The sequence below is a fragment of the Thalassophryne amazonica genome, chromosome 3, assembly GCF_902500255.1.
Source record: "Thalassophryne amazonica chromosome 3, fThaAma1.1, whole genome shotgun sequence".
NCBI classification, from domain to species: Eukaryota; Metazoa; Chordata; class Actinopteri; order Batrachoidiformes; family Batrachoididae; genus Thalassophryne; species Thalassophryne amazonica.
This window is the reverse complement of record NC_047105.1, coordinates 82,235,162-82,252,464: the sequence shown is the minus strand read 5'-3', so window position 1 is coordinate 82,252,464 and position 17,303 is coordinate 82,235,162. Positions and strand designations below refer to the sequence as shown.

The 17,303-nt window shown below is 40.4% G+C and overlaps 1 protein-coding gene across 2 annotated transcripts in view; it reads left to right on the top strand.

Moving 5' to 3' along the window:
• Positions 1-17,303, top strand: part of cpne5b (copine Vb) — a 573,316-nt gene that overhangs the window by 473,622 nt on the left and 82,391 nt on the right. For both annotated transcript variants that reach the window (XM_034166971.1, XM_034166972.1), the window contains 2 exons: positions 11,624-11,677; positions 13,000-13,061. In XM_034166971.1, the coding sequence (XP_034022862.1) occupies positions 11,624-11,677; positions 13,000-13,061 (116 nt within the window). The remainder of the gene's footprint in view (positions 1-11,623; positions 11,678-12,999; positions 13,062-17,303) is intronic.

The window sequence follows — 17,303 nt, the reverse complement described above, 5'->3', positions numbered from 1 at the left end:
AGGGTGGATTCAGACAATCTTTTTTGCTTAGAAAGGGTTCTAAATTAATGAAAATCATTTTAACTTCCACGTGGGCTCAGCAGCAGGTGAAGGAACAAAGGATCTGGGTTAAAGAGATCACAGTCTCATGACTCTGAGGTTTGTAATAGAATCTTGTGTGAAAGATCAGAGTGAATCAGGACTCACCCGACACTAGCTGTCTGACTAAAAGCAAGTCCCTTCAGCTGCTCCCTTGTTTTCACTCGGGGTAGCCACAGCAGATCCAAGGTGGATCTGCATGTTGATTTGGCACACATTTTACGCCAGATGCATCAATGCACCTTCTTCTTTTGGCTACTCTTGTTATTCGTTGCCATCGCAGATCATCCATTTCTATTTCAGCCTGTCCTCTGCATCTTCCTCTGTCATGCTAACCACCTGCATGTCCTCCCTCAGCACATCCATAAACCTCCTCTTTGACCTATGACTTCTCCTCCTGCCTGGTGGCTCAATCGTCAGTATCCTTCTCCCTATATACCCTGGGTCACTCCTCTGCACATGTCCAAACCATCTCAATCTCACCTCTCTGACTTTGTCTTCAAACTGTCCCATCTGAGCTGTCCCTCTGATATGTTCATTCATAATCCTGTCCATCCTTGTCACTCCCAAAAAAATTGCAACATCTTCAGCTCTGCCACCTCCAGCTCTGCCTCCTGTCCTTTTGTTAGTGCCACCATCTCTAAGATGTACAACATAGCTGGTCTCACTAAATCAAATTCAAATCAAATTTATTAATTTATATAGCGCCAATTCACAACAAAATCGTCTCAAGGCGCTTCACAACATAAAAAACAAAAATTTAAAACAATAAAAACAACCATAAAAGAAAAACAGCAGTAAAAGAATACAAGATTAAAAACACATCATAACACTAATGATAAAACAGGGAAAATAAATGAGTCTTTAAACGTGATTTAAAGGTCTCCACAGTGTCCGACTGCCGAATGTGTGCCGGCAGATCGTTCCACAGAGCTGGGGCACGATAGGAAAAAGCTCTGTGACCGGCAGACTTTTTATTCACCCTGGGAACACACAGAAGTCCTGCACCCTGAGAACGCAGGGCCTGAGCTGGTACATAGGGGCTTATCAAGTCAGCCAGATAGGGAGGTGCAAGTCCATGAACAATTTTATAAACTAAAATCAGTACTTTAAAATCCGATCTTGCAGAAACAGGAAGCCAGTGCAGGGACGCCAAGATTGGCGTAATGTGGTCAAACTTTCTGCTCCGTGTCAGAAGTCTGGCAGCAGCATTCTGAACCAATTGAACACCCCTGATCCTGGACTGCGGTAAGCCAGAGAATAGAGCATTACAATAGTCCAATCTAGAAGAGACAAACGCATGAATCAAAGTCTCAGCATCAGCCATAGACAGAATAGGACGAATCCTCGCTATATTTCGCAAATGGAAGAAGGCAGTCCTTGTAATGTCTCTAATGTGGAGATCAAAGGACAACACAGGATCAAAAATTACTCCAAGGTTCCTCACTTTATCCGTATGATGTATAACACACGGACCTAAGCTAAATGCTAGCTGATCAAATTGATGCCGATATCTCGCTGGACCAAAAACCATAACTTCAGTCTTATCAGAATTTAAAAGTAGGAAGTTACTAGACATCCAACTTCTTACTGATGCAAGACAATCTTCCAAGGATTTTATGTGAGTAAGATTACCAGCAGTTATTGGCATATACAATTGAGTGTCATCAGCATAGCAATGAAAGGGAATCCCAAAACGCCGCAATATATTCCCGAGGGGTGCTACATAAAGAGAAAAAAGCAAGGGGCCCAAAACGGATCCCTGAGGAACCCCAAACGTCATGTCTCTACGATCGGAGGAGGTTCCATTACACAATACACAGTAGGAACGACTGGACAGGTACAACGTCAACCATGCAAGAGCAGTTCCAGTAATCCCAAAGTGATTCTCCAGCCTACTGAGTAGAATATGGTAATCCACAGTATCAAATGCAGCACTAAGATCCAGCAGCACCAGGACCGTAGTGATATCCGAGTCCATTGCTCGCAAAAGGTCATTCACTTCTTTAGTAAGTGCTGTCTCTGTGGAGTGAAATTTTCTAAAAGCAGACTGCAGTGGCTCAAAAAGATTATTCTCAGTGAGATAGTCCACAAGCTGTCGCGAGACCACTTTTTCCAGGATTTTAGAACAAAATGACAGATTTGATATCGGTCACTACTGTCTTGGAGACTTCCCCTTCACTCTTGCAGATATTCTTTTGTCACAAATCACTCCTGCCACCTTTCTCCACCCATTCCACTCTGCCTGCACACTCTTCATCTTTTATACCACTCTGCATTACTTTGGACAGCTGACCCCAACTATTCAAATTTGCCTACCTTCAACCCCTCTACTCCTTGTAACCACACTATTCCACTGGGCTCCCTCTAATTCACACGCATGTACTCTTGCTCCTACTGACTTTCATTCCTCTTTTCTCTAGAGCATATCTCCACATCTCCAGGCTAGTCTCAGCCTACTCTCACTGCAGATCACAATATCATCTGCAAACATCATAGTCCATAAAAACCCATTTGATTTTGCCTCTAAACAGCACTGCAAACAGCAATCTTTGATGCAATCCTACCTTCACCTTGAATGCTTCTGTCATTCCGACTGCACATTTCACCTCTGTGACGCTGTCCCTGTACATATCCTGCACCACCTGCACATATGTCTCTGCCACTCCAGAATTCCACATACAATACAACAACTCTTTCCTAGGCACCCTACCATAAGCTTTCTCTAAATCCACAAATACGCAGTGCAACTCCTGATGTTCTGTATACTTCTCCATCCACATTTAAAGAATAAGCATTGCATGCGCAGTGCTGTTTCTCGGCATGAAACCACGTTGCAGCTCACAGATCTTGACCTGTTTTCTAAGCCTAGCTTCCACTACCCTACATAACTTCACACTGTGGATGATCAACTTTATGCCTCTGCTGCTTTCTGCAGGCCTGCACATCACCCTTGTTCTTAAAAAACTGGAACCAGCACACTTCTCCATTTCACAAGCATGTGATTTAAAAACAGAATTTCCATGTTTTCTTTATGTCAACCTTATTTGCTATCATTATGACTCTTTTTCCAATTCCAGTGAACAGTACAGAGTGTGCAATGCTTTATAATGCAAAATCTACCTAATTTCTCTCAGAACTGTAATGCTCCTACTTGAATCATACATATGATATACAAGCTTCCTTGCACCTTTTTTGGTCTCTTTTTTTTCATTTACTCTTTCAATAATATTATCTATCATGTACTGGTTCCAAACAAGACACGTTTGATTTTATGTAAAATGAATAATAATTTGATTGAAACAAACCACACTGTACTGTATGACTCCTCATTCGGGGGGAGGAAGAGTAACAGGAAGTCAAAGGTCGGGAATGAGAGCAACAGTAGTAGCCAGTAAACCAGTATTGATTGGTATGTGTAATGGAGGCCAGCAGGTGTCGCTGTGCAGATGTAGTTAATAAATCTCACTCCCAAGAGCTCAAAAAGGATTCTCTGGTCACAAGGCCAGAGCCCTGGGTTTTAGCCTTCTGGTTAGAGAGTCCGACTCCCATGCCGGAGCTCGTGAGTTCGCATCCCGAGGGGAGCGAATGGGCGGAGTCATGACAACACAACGCAGAGTGCAACCGCTACATATGTCTGGTATTTATATTTGCAAACTGTTTTTCTTTTTTCACTTTTGACACTCTGTGTGCTTCTTACCCTGTGCACTGCTATACAATGCTGCTGGAACCTCAATTTCCCTGAGAGAGTCTTCCCAAGGAATCAATAAAGTTCTATCTAATCTAATCTGTATAATTTACTCATTTTTGTCATGACTACCTTCAAAAGAGCCTGTAAATTTTCTGCAGAACAAAAAATATCATCCATCTAAGCTTTACCAAAGCCTAGGAATTGAAAAAGATTCAGTAAATAGTCATTCATTTACTGTGTATTATTTTCTGAAATTCTCCTTTGAGTCAAAAATAAAACTGCACCTGAAAGGTGGACATGTCAATATCATTATGCCTGTATAGCTAGAAGACCTTAAGCAGGAGGACAAATACTTGTCGTTTGCATGTCAGTTCCATTATACGCTACTCTGGATTCCTCACAACCTCCCGGTGAGACTGAAAGGCCCTTTAGTTTGTGGATCAGCAGAATGTTCAGCGTGACAGACAAATTGCCAGTCCTCCATGTTAAATTAAGGGCTGTCACTTTAATGCCTAGTAGCCAAAGAGAATCGAAGTAATGAGCTGAGACATATTTGGTTGCAGGATTGACATTTCTCCCTTGTTCCGGATAATAAAGGCAAATCAAGCACCTTAAACCTAATTCATGTTTGAAGGTCCTGTTTTTGGTATACTGTAGTGACTTTGCATGAGATGGATAAACCATTTCTGGACACTATTAGGTGTTTATGGGGGTTCTCGCTGAGCCTGCTCATTAGACACCTTTGTTACTATGTGCACACACATCTTTGCTCACTCAGATTCTGTCAGTAATTTGGATAACGTCATTGTTCACTCTGCCAACAAACATCTAGGTACATCTATGTGATGGGATGCTCCACATGAAATTCTGCTTGAAGTGGGGTGGGCATTTGCACAAACTCGGCTAAATATTAGATTTGTCGGACTGCCCATTTCAATAAAAATGTCTGATGTCCTCAGAAATAAAGGACAAATCACCTGTTGGTTGGTGTGTGTGTGTGTTTCCTATCCTTTTCTCAATTGTTAAATGTGTTCCACGTCAGTTGATGTCAGTTTTCAATATTATCCACACGCACAATAATTTACTTCACTGAAACATTTTGCAGTGTTTATATTCAGTGATGCCGGTAACGCGTTACTCTAATCTGACCACTTCTTTTAGTAACGAGTAATCTAACGCGTTAATCTTTCCAAATCAGTAATCAGATTAAAGTTACTTCTCCATGTCACTGTGCGTTACTATTATTTTTCATTGTGGGTCGACAGCAGCATTAAACTTGGTCCGTGGGCAGGAGGTCAAGGCTCGACTGAACTGCCCACTTTAAGCGAGCTGTGAGCTTTTCATCCACAGTTTTTTGCAGCTGCTCGACTCGTCCTCACATCTTAAAGGGCGGTGATCAGCACACCTGCACTGAGCTTTACGAAGACATTTTTATACTTTTTCCCTCCTTTATTTAGAATTCTGAGCTGAGCCACTCTGTATCGTCTCGTTAAAAACAGCTGATCCTCCATGACGCATCAACAACTAACACTATTTTCCACTCAAATGCACCTAAACTCTCTTTCTGAGGACCACATGATGTGAAAACGCAATAAAACTTTCTTACCTGTAAATCTGGTCCTGTTTTCTGCATAAATAAATGTTATCCATTCTTTGTGCTCAAACGCCAAAGCAGGGGCGAATCCAGATGGGATGGGGGCATGGGGGAGGGATGTGCCCCCCCCCCACAACAGCCCTAGATTAAAGGTCCAGTTTTGAAGCCGTTTTTTACTACAACTACTAATATTGCTTAAAATAATAATAATTTCGACAAGTAAAATGTTTAGAGAGAATTTAAATGTTAGAAAAATGTTAGAATTTAATAGTTACATTTATAAACAATGTAGGTTTGAAATTGCAAGTTTTACTGTTACAGTGCTGTCAACAGTTAAATATGAGGTCAAGAAAGATGTCTTTATTTTACTTTTTATAAAACAAGTATTTATTTTCATTGAAGTCAAGAAAGGGTGACTATAAAGTGAGTTTTGGCAAAACAGGTATCATTGTCATGTTGAGGTGGGTTGTTGTCGACAGCTGGGAAAGTAACTAAAAAAGTAACTAGTAATCTAACTTAGTTACTTTTACAATTGAGTAATCAGTAAAGTAACTAAGTTACTTTTTCAAGGAGTAATCAGTAATCAGTAATTGGATTACTTTTTCAAAGTAACTGTGGCAACACTTTATATTATAACAAAAGACTTTATTTCACAAAAACAACAAATCTAGGCTTGCATCGCAGATGCAAGAAAAATCTAAATCCAGAAAGAGCTGACTTTCCTCCTTTGGCCATACTTATGTATTTTTTCATGAGGATGCAAGTCGTGAAAACACCAGGGTGATTGGACCAATACGCACTTCCAGAATAAGAGCCTGTATTTCAAAATAAAAGCCTGTGAATTTGCTGAAGACCTGACAGAATTCATCAGTCTGTTCATCCTATAACATCCCAGACAGCAGATTCAAATCTGGACATTTTGTGTATTTATATGACCTTGTTAATCCTCAAAATGTGAATCAGCTGCAAATTTTGAATTATCCGCAAACAAAATTGCTAAACATGAATACTGCAAAAATAGCTCCCGAAACGTGAACACACATCTCGAAAAATGTGAATTTCTTCATGATTTCATGTGGAGCCAATGGTGCGAAGCTACAGTCTGTGGGATTATGACTCTGTGCCTCTCACTTTCATTGTACCACAGGGCTTTGCGCCACCCCTCGACTTGCTCACATGTTAGACTCCTCCACATTCCCTATTAGCGGGTGAACAATCTAATTCTTGGTGAATTCTGCTTCATGATGATAGGAAGAGTCGATATTGAAGGATCAAAAAGTGACGTCGCTATGAACGCTTGGCCGCCACAAGCCAGTTATCCCTGTGGTAACTTTTCTGACACCTCCTGCTTAAAACCCGAGAAGTCAGAAGGATTGTGAGGCCCCACTTTCATGGTCTGTATTCATACTGAAAATCAAGATCAAGTGAGCTTTTGCCCTTCAGCTCCATGGGAGGTTTCTGTCCTCCCTGAGTTTGCCTTTAGGATACCTGCGTTAGCATTTGACAGGTGTACCACCCCAGTCAAACTCCCCACCTGCCAATGCCCCAGCGGGCATATATAGGTTTTTTTGTTTTGTTTTTTGTTTGTTTGTTTTTTTTTTTTGCTGAGATAGGGTTTGAGATCAAGATTTCCTGAAGTAACTGATCCATAAACTGAAATCCGTAAACTACTTAAACTGAAAGAAGATATATATCATGAATATTTGTGTTTTGCGACGTATGTTTTGTAAGACCTCCATTCACGTCTTATGGGATATTTTATTTGCAGTTTGCTGCAAAATTACTAACATTCACAGCTAGTCACAGTTTGCGTAAATTTTCATTCATGGGTTGCAAATAATTCATGATTTGCCGAAAATTCACAATTTGGGGTCAGTAGACCTCAAACCCAGAATTAACATGTTCACACTCTGGACAAAACAGCACAATTATGTCTCAACAATGTTTCACACAGGCCCAAAGGGGGGGAATTTGATCTAATGTAAACACAGTGCAAATATAAAACTTCAGTTATTCATAATTTCTTTCCTTGGAATATTGTACTGCTTAAGCAGCTACAGAAAACCTTATTAATGTCCAAAACTCATTTTACTGTAGAACGTTTAACTGAAAACAGCTTAAACTTTTAATAACAACTTTCATAAAAACCAAGACATTTTTCTATGTCAATACTTACAAAATGTAGGATAACTGTAAAGAGATTTCCCCAAAAGTCACCTGTCTGTTGTGAAAGTGTCGTGACACGGACCCACAACAGGGGGCGTTAATGAACGGACAATGGATAAGCCAAAAAGTAACAATTTAATGTTGTGAATCGCACAACAACGTACAGACAATAACAATATGGTGGACTGTCAATCATACACCAGGTGACGTGTGGGCAGGCTCGACGATAGAAGACGCCTGGAGAGAGAAGAGCTGGATCCCCACACAGCTTCCAACACCAACGGAGCTGAAGAACACCGGAGCCGCCAAGCCCTGCGCCCCAGGTGGCCGCTGTCTTCAGCAGTCAGACCCGGTACTGCTGGCAGAGAACAGAGACAGTCCAGATGAGTGTGAGTTCGCACACTCAGTAATCCCACAGTCTGTATTAAGTAAAGGAGGGAAAACCTCCACCTCCAATCACACACACTCGTGCAGCTCCTGGTCAACCACTTATCTGGGTTGGGGTGTGAGGCGAAGCCGTCGCTGTCACACCAAACGCCAATCCCTCAGGTAAGGACACACTCCAGGAAAACGGCTGCAACAGAAGTTCAGGTTATTACACACAAAGTGTCAGTCAGCAGAGAAATTACCTGAATGGTAGTTGATTTCTCGGCGAGGAGGTGGAGTTGCAGTCCGGTCTTTGTAGTGGTGGTGATGGGTGACAGCTTGTGTTGATTAATGACAGCTGTCACCTCCAGCAAAGCCGACGCCCTCTCGTGCTTGAAGCCCGCACTTCAAGCAGGGCGCCATCTTGTGGTGGTGGGCCAGCAGTACCTCCTCTTCAGCGGCCCAGACAACACTGTCCTCTGTATATAGTACAAAAGACCACATCTAAAACCCATGGTTCCCCACAGGTCAACGTCCTAGTAACTAAAATAAAAGTAAACTACGAAGTATGGATTTGTGGTGTGCAGTCAGAAAAGTCTGTCTTTTGATTTATGATTTTTCCTGTTTTAATTACTACAGCTAAACACAGTAAAATGTAGAACAGCTCTATTTGTGTAGCACATAACATCCCAGTGTTTGACATCTTTTTTTTTTTCACGAAGGGACTGAAGTGTGTAGAATGTAAGAAAATGATAAAGGCACAATGAGCTTATGTTACAGTATAAATGAAGCAGCTGGAAAAATAAGTTAATATATTTAAGTTAGTAGCACCGCATCATATGTGATTTGTGTGTAAGATGAGAAATTAAATGTATTAGAGATGGAATCTGGACCCTGTCCGTTTTGACCTAAATACAATCTGCGGGATATCAGCCATTCATGTTGCACAGTTACATATGTTAAATCATGTTATTTTGGATCAGAAGATAAAATTGAAAAAAATAATATTTCATATTGCTTTTTGAGCACACAATTTGTGGTTACATCAACCACACAGTATCAAGTTATTTTAGATTGCAGAACAAATTTGGATGACTTTTGGTGGTTATGTGTTTTTAACAATAAGAATAATTTTATTTATATAGCACTTCCATAAATCAAAGCGCTAAACAAGATAACTCCCCAAAATAAAACTGCAATACAACAATGCATAAAAAACCTGTTAAAAATCAAATTAAAAAGCAATACAAACAGATAAAAATCTCAGATTAATAGGCTAATATATCTTTATACATTCAAAGACATAATAATAAAGCATACCAAACATGTACTGCCTTACCAGTTTAATAATATTGTACTTATATATTAGGGGGCAAAAAGGCACAGAGTGTCTGGGAACTGTAGTGATGTGGTGTGTTGTAGATGAGTTTCTGCCCTATGTTTGTGTGAGCAAGTGATTGACAGCGTGTCACTTTTTTCCCTCCAAATGTAGATGAGTGGCTGAGTTGAGGATCTCGTTTATTCACATTCGATTTGGTTATCTCTTCTATTGATTCAGCTTGCTTCTCAGCACAAGAAAACTATACAATACTCTCCTTTTGTGTTTAAACCTCCCATCCTGCAATTGGGATATTCAGAACATTAAAGTTACCGTGGTCTCACCCCTACATGAGACTGTGGGCCTTACGTAGCTCCTTCAGCTCCTTCACTACTGCACCCTCTGTGCAAAACAGAACACCTCCACAGGTCATTTATTCCAACTGCAGTCAGACTATATAATACCTCAAAACGTTTTTAGCACCACAACCACCTGCTGACCACTGACCACATCAGTACTTTATTTTTTTCTTTACTACTGTATGACTCTTGTTGCTGCAAAAAGTGATTTTCCCAGCTGTGAGATCAATAAAGTTTATCTTATCTTTTCAACTCAGCGAAAATCTCCCTGTGGAGTAGAGTGTGGGATTAGCATTCCACTGTGAAGACATTAATTGAGGGTGGTACCAGTGTCTTAACATGCTGGATGTACCTGTTCATTTAGGTTATTTGATGGAATGAGACACTCAAATCACTCCAATGCTTCATGATTAAAAAAAAAAAAACACAGGATATGGATAGTGATAACCTTACCTTGTGGAATCACTACGAAAGAGTGCCTTCACACTGAATGGCAGCCAGTTCACAAGCTAGGGTTTCTAAGTGGGCACTTTTGTTCCTTGATGGTTCATTTGTTAGCCCAGTAAATCTTCACAGGGTTTCACGGTGAATATTAAGGTCCAATTACCTCGTTGTGTTCTGGTGACCTTCTTTTTTAATCTTGGTGCCTAAGTGGAGTTCTTTCTCTTCATATATAGCTATACTACAAGATACTTCTGTCATCGTTTTAAAAATATCTCCCAGACCCTGGCTACCAATGCATGCATCCTGGATGCTTCCCTTGAGAGGTGCTCTAGATGTTTCCAACTGAGCAGAATTTGGTGCAGATCTACAATACTGTTGATTGTAATTATATACCATCTGAAACATAACAAAAGTATGTTATCTGGACAGATTCCGATCATGTGCAACCAATTTACATATTTAAATCCACCAGACTTTTCTTTTAGCTGGGGAATGAAATGGGATCCAAATGGATAACACTGAGGATGTGGCAGGAGAATGGGACATCCAGTTTCCAGATTAGCCAATTAGCCAGATGTGTTTTGGTTGCTCAAAACAATCTGCAGTTTACGACATTTACATTCAGAATAAAACCTAACCAGCTCAAGCTGGATTACCAAAACCAGTCTATATTCTTCACTCTACGTAGGTCCTCAGACTGTCGCTCGTTCCCTCTCCCTTCCCCCACTACCACAGCAGCATACCTGATGAAAAAGAGTCTCCTGCTCATTTCTGCAGATTCAGCACCAATTAGCAGATGTCTGTGGAGAAATCATGCTTGACATTATAAATCAGGAGGTGAATGACATTGCCAACCAAAACAAAAGCACACTGAAAAAAAAATAATAATGGGGAAATGTAAAGTGGACAGCTTGCCAAGAACACCAGCCCCATCTCACTACTCCTTTAATCTGTAACGAAAACCCACCTATTTATATTGTGATATAACATTTTTTTAATCACATAAAAATTTAGTACTAGTGGCAGCTACAGTAGCGCAAAATCAAATCCTCCAAGAAAAAGATGGCTGCTTTTTGGCGCAAAAGAGAAACTGGCACAGTTAAAGACCATGTTAGCATTATTCAATGCTGCTCCCTCGTGGGTGACACAAATATCTAATAAAGTCACTAAATACACCTTGTTCTAATGTTTCATCACCGATTCATTGATTTTGTGCCACTTACAAAGTGAAAGGTAGCTAGAGAATTTTATTATGGAAAATACTGGAATCACAGTTGTGTATATTGTAGTATACATTCAGATACAACTTTTAATTACAGAAATGTGTGTTCATTACAGCTACAGTGTTTACAGATACAGATATTCATAACTTTGCTGAGGCAAACAGAATTAATATTGCATGTGTATACACACACACACACACACACACACACCACAGGTACTGAAGCAAAAAGACTTCACTTATCTTCAACAAGGCTCCATCACATGTTTATACCTGTGAGCAATCTGTGAAGCAACAATTTCTTAGCAATTTTTGGGCAAAAATGCTTCAAAAACATTTTGAGCTAACATAGATTTAACTGTGTATTTGTTTCTTCTTTTATTAGGTGATCAATTCCAAGAAGAAAATGAAGAAAAAGAAATATGTCAACTCTGGAACAGTGAGTTTAGACTTTGCAGCAAAGTGGTTCAATCATTGTTACCCTCTATGAAATCTTTTACAATCCCCTCTTTAATTATGATACAAATTCTGGATTTTTGGAAGAATCTAAGGATCTGTCAGTTCTGTGTCATTAAAATATATTTTATTTTATGTATTTATATTTTTGTCATTACAGCCAAGATCAATTTTCCAAACATATCTTAAGACCCCCCCCCCCCCCCTTGTTGGGAAAGTGTAGTGACACGGACCCACAACAGGGGGCGCAAATGAACGGTCAATAGATGAGCCAAAAAGTAACAATTTAATGTGCACAACGAACATACAGACAATCACAGAATATCATAACAGTCAATACACAGAGGTGACGTGTGGGCAGGCTCGAGGATAGAAGACGTCTGTCCTGAGAAGAGCCAGAACCACACGATTTCCGCCGCCCCAGAACCTGGTGAATACTGGAGTTGCCAAGTCCCGAATTCCCAGGTGATCACCGTCCCCGACTGTCGGATCTGGTACTGCTGGCGAAGAACAAAGGCAGTCAAGTGTGGGTGTGTGTACACCCAGTAACAACAACGGTGGGAATGCCACCTCCACCTCTCACTCAATACTTGCAGCGCGTCCTCAGAGGAAAAAGAGTGCCGTATTGCACAGCCTCCACAAAAGGACCGGAACTCCTGCAAACACTCACAATAAACAGATTCTCAATATTTCCACAAAGGCTGAGGATATTACCTCCTATGAAGTATGATATCTCGGCAACGAGGTGGAGATGACGTCTGGTCTTTATGGAGTGAGATGATGTTGAGTAGATGGGTGACAGCTGTCAAGAGGTAATGAGCGACAGCTGTCACCCCCGGCTGTGTCCATGGCGGCAGCGCCCTCTCGTGCCTGAAGCCCGCACTTCAGGCAGGGCGCCCTCTGGTGGTGGGCCAGCAGTACCTCCTCTTCTGGCGGCCCACACAACACCCCCCCCCCCCCCCCCCCCCAAAAAAAAAAAATTATAGTTTTACTTTGTGTTTTGGAAGCATTTATATGAAGCATGATTAAACAAGAAAAGTCGTATTAACCACAGCAAAATGAAGGACGACAGAACTTTAACGATAAAAGATGGCAGAAATCAGTTTGTGTGACACTAATGACCTGCTGAGAGCCCAGTTCTCAGACAACATAACCAGAAGCGTGACCATGCGCATGTAATGCATACAAAGGCATCTCATATTCTCTTCCAATTTGCTGTCAGGTAACATAAATAAATCAGACATCAGAAGGAGAACGAGCCAAATGAGAGTTTAATCCCATGTCTGTCCTTTGCTTTAATTACAGGTGACGCTGCTCTCATTCTCCGTGGAATCAGAGTTCACATTCTTAGACTATATCAAAGGAGGGTAAGTCGCGCATATTGAAAATCACACCTTTTTTGCTCAAATACTCAAGAATATTATTAAAAAGCAACAAGAGCCTAACTTGTAAACAGCAATGGTGGCATGATTTTAAAAGTTTGCATTCGGTGACCTCAGTAATAGTGGATGCCACGCTGTCTTGGCAGTAAGTAGCACTTCATCCTGAGGTGATGCATTTGAAGCTGGAGGTTGACATCATTTAAAGTGAGGTGTCTTTCAGATGTGCTTTGAACTCCACTGTCCTTTCACAGTGGGGATCCTGTCAGAGCTAAACCGTGTGAAACATTTTAGTGGCAGTTCCTGGATTTAGCTGATCCATAATTCAATCAGATTAAGGTTTGCTTCACAATATCCTCATCGTTCTGACTGAACGATGCATCACAGGGCTGCTGCTTTGTACAGCAAAGAATAGATGAAAGCTGGGGCAAAAAAGGGGAAAAAAGAACAGGAAAAAGGAGCTAAAATTGGCTTGGGGTAGACAGTTAGTATAGTAGATACTTGGGGTATAAAAGGGGGTTTGTGTGACATATATTTCGAAGTAATAGATACATTGATAAATATATCAACCTTTGACCACTGAATCAGTCTTAATATACTATGAACTAGTTGATGGCTCAATTTTAGCATCGTAAATTGATTAAGTGTGTTTCGGTGTTATTTCCACATCTTCTTCACACCTTCTCAAGTTCAAAGATCAGGGTGAGGCTCTTGCAAGACTGGTCACAGTATATTTGTGAGGTAAAAGTAAAATCAGCATGTCTGATAGCAGTAGGTGGTATCACGTGTGCTGAATAAATGTGCTGAATCCAAATTTATGTTCAATTCACAATTTGTTTACACTGTCATACCAGTTCAGAACAAGAAAGTTCTATGTTATTTATACTCTGCTAACAAAAGATGTATTTTTCTTCTGGACTTTTTGTGTGCTGTACTTTCTGCTGTCTCCACTGGGAAGCAAAAGGCAAACACAAGTAAAAATCAACCACATATATCACAGTTCAATGGTTGAAATTACATCTAATTCTGAAACAGCTGCTTTTATATTCTAACAGCATATGTTTGTAATTTTGCATTGATTTATTTTTCACAGAACATTCTTTATTTCATATACAACCCCAATTCCAATAAAGTTGGGACGTTGTGTAAAATGTAAATAAAAACAGAATACAATGATTTGCAAATCCTCTTCAATCTATATTCAACTGAATACACCAGAAAGACAAGATATTTAATGTTCAAACTGATAAACTTTATTGTTTTTGTGCAAATATTTGCTCATTTTAAAATGGATGCCTGCAACACGTTTTAAAAAATCTGCGACAGTGGTATGTTAACCACTGTGTTACATCACCTTTCCTTCTAACAACACTCAGTAAGTGTTTGGGAACTGAGGACACTAATTGTTGAAGCTTTGTAGGTGAAATTCTTTCCCATTTTTGCTTGATGTACGACTTCAGTTGTTCAACAGTCTGGGGTCTCCAATGTTGTATTTTGCGCTTCATAATGCGCCACACATTTTCAATGGGCGACAGGTCTGGACTACAGGCAGGCCAGTCTAGTACCCGCACTCTATGATGATTACTATGACGCCACACTGTTGTAACACGTGCAGAATGTGGCTTGGCGTTGTCTTGCTGAAATAAGCAGGAACATCCCTGAAAAAGATGTTGCTTGGATGGCAGCATGTGTTGCTCCAAAACCTGGATGTACCTTTCAGCAATGATGGTGCCATCACATTGGGGTGACACACAAACAACAAGTTGCCCATGCCATGGGCACTAACACACCCCCATACCATCACAGATGCTGGCTTTGAACCTTGTGCTGGTAATAATCTGTATGGTCTTTTTCCTCTTTTGTCCAGAGGACACGACATCCATGATTTCCAAAAACAATTTGAAACGTGGACTCAGACCACAGCACACATTTCCACTTTGTGTCTGTCCATTTCAAATGAGCTCAGGCCCAGAGAAGGCGGCAGCGTTTCTGGATGTTGTTGATGTATGGCTTTCGCTTTGCATGAAAATTCAGTAAGGTATATCTTATATATTATATTCCAATTCTAAGGTGGAACTATGCCAGTATACAATCAATCAATCAATCAATCAATTTTTTTATATAGCGCCAAATCACAACAAACAGTTGCCCCAAGACGCTTTATATTGTAAGGCAAGGCCATACAATAATTATGTAAAACCCCAACGGTCAAAACGACCCCCTGTGAGCAAGCACTTGGCTACAGTGGGAAGGAAAAACTCCCTTTTAACAGGAAGAAACCTCCAGCAGAACCAGGCTCAGGGAGGGGCAGTCTTCTGCTGGGACTGGTTGGGGCTGAGGGAGAGAACCAGGAAAAAGACATGCTGTGGAGGGGAGCAGAGATCGATCACTAATGATTAAATGCAGAGTGGTGCATACAGAGCAAAAAGAGAAAGAAACAATGCATCATGGGAACCCCCCAGCAGTCTACGTCTATAGCAGCATAACTAAGGGATGGTTCAGGGTCACCTGATCCAGCCCTAACTATAAGCTTTAGCAAAAAGGAAAGTTTTAAGCCTAATCTTAAAAGTAGAGAGGGTGTCTGTCTCCCTGATCTGAATTGGGAGCTGGTTCCACAGGAGAGGAGCCTGAAAGCTGAATGCTCTGCCTCCCATTCTACTCTTACAAACCCTAGGAACTACAAGTAAGCCTGCAGTTTGAGAGCGAAGCGCTCTATTGGGGTGATATGGTACTACGAGGTCCCTAAGATAAGATAGGACCTGATTATTCAAAACCTTATAAGTAAGAAGAAGAATTTTAAATTCTATTCTAGAATTAACAGGAAGCCAATGAAGAGAGGCCAATATGGGTGAGATATGCTCTCTCCTTCTAGTCCCCGTCAGTACTCTAGCTGCAGCATTTTGAATTAACTGAAGGCTTTTTAGGGAACTTTTAGGACAACCTGATAATAATGAATTACAATAGTCCAGCCTAGAGGAAATAAATGCATGAATTAGTTTTTCAGCATCACTCTGAGACAAGACCTTTCTGATTTTAGAGATATTGCGTAAATGCAAAAAAGCAGTCCTACATATTTGTTTAATATGCGCTTTGAATGACATATCCTGATCAAAAATGACTCCAAGATTTCTCACAGTATTACTAGAGCTCAGGGTAATGCCATCCAGAGTAAGGATCTGGTTAGACACCATGTTTCTAAGATTTGTGGGGCCAAGTACAATAACTTCAGTTTTATCTGAGTTTAAAAGCAGGAAATTAGAGGTCATCCATGTCTTTATGTCTGTAAGACAATCCTGCAGTTTAGCTAATTGGTGTGTGTCCTCTGGCTTCATGGATAGATAAAGCTGGGTATCATCTGCGTAACAATGAAAATTTAAGCAATACCGTCTAATAATACTGCTTAAGGGAAGCATGTATAAAGTGAATAAAATTGGTCCTAGCACAGAACCTTGTGGAACTCCATAATTAACTTTAGTCTGTGAAGAAGATTCCCCATTTACATGAACAAATTGTAATCTATTAGACAAATATGATTCAAACCACCGCAGCGCAGTGCCTTTAATACCTATGGCATGCTCTAATCTCTGTAATAAAATTTTATGGTCAACAGTATCAAAAGCAGCACTGAGGTCTAACAGAACAAGCACAGAGATGAGTCCACTGTCCGAGGCCATAAGAAGATCATTTGTAACCTTCACTAATGCTGTTTCTGTACTATGATGAATTCTAAAACCTGACTGAAACTCTTCAAATAGACCATTCCTCTGCAGATGATCAGTTAGCTGTTTTACAACTACCCTTTCAAGAATTTTTGAGAGAAAAGGAAGGTTGGAGATTGGCCTATAATTAGCTAAGATAGCTGGGTCAAGTGATGGCTTTTTAAGTAGTGGTTTAATTACTGCCACCTTAAAAGCCTGTGGTACATAGCCAACTAACAAAGATAGATTGATCATATTTAAGATTGAAGCATTAAATAATGGTAGGGCTTCCTTGAGCAGCCTGGTAGGAATGGGGTCTAATAAACATGTTGATGGTTTGGATGAAGTAACTAATGAAAATAACTCAGACAGAACAATCGGAGAGAAAGAGTCTAACCAAATACCGGCATCACTGAAAGCAGCCAAAGATAACGATACATCTTTGGGATGGTTATGAGTAATTTTTTCTCTAATAGTTAAAATTTTGTTAGCAAAGAAAGTCATGAAGTCATTACTAGTTAAAGTTAATGGA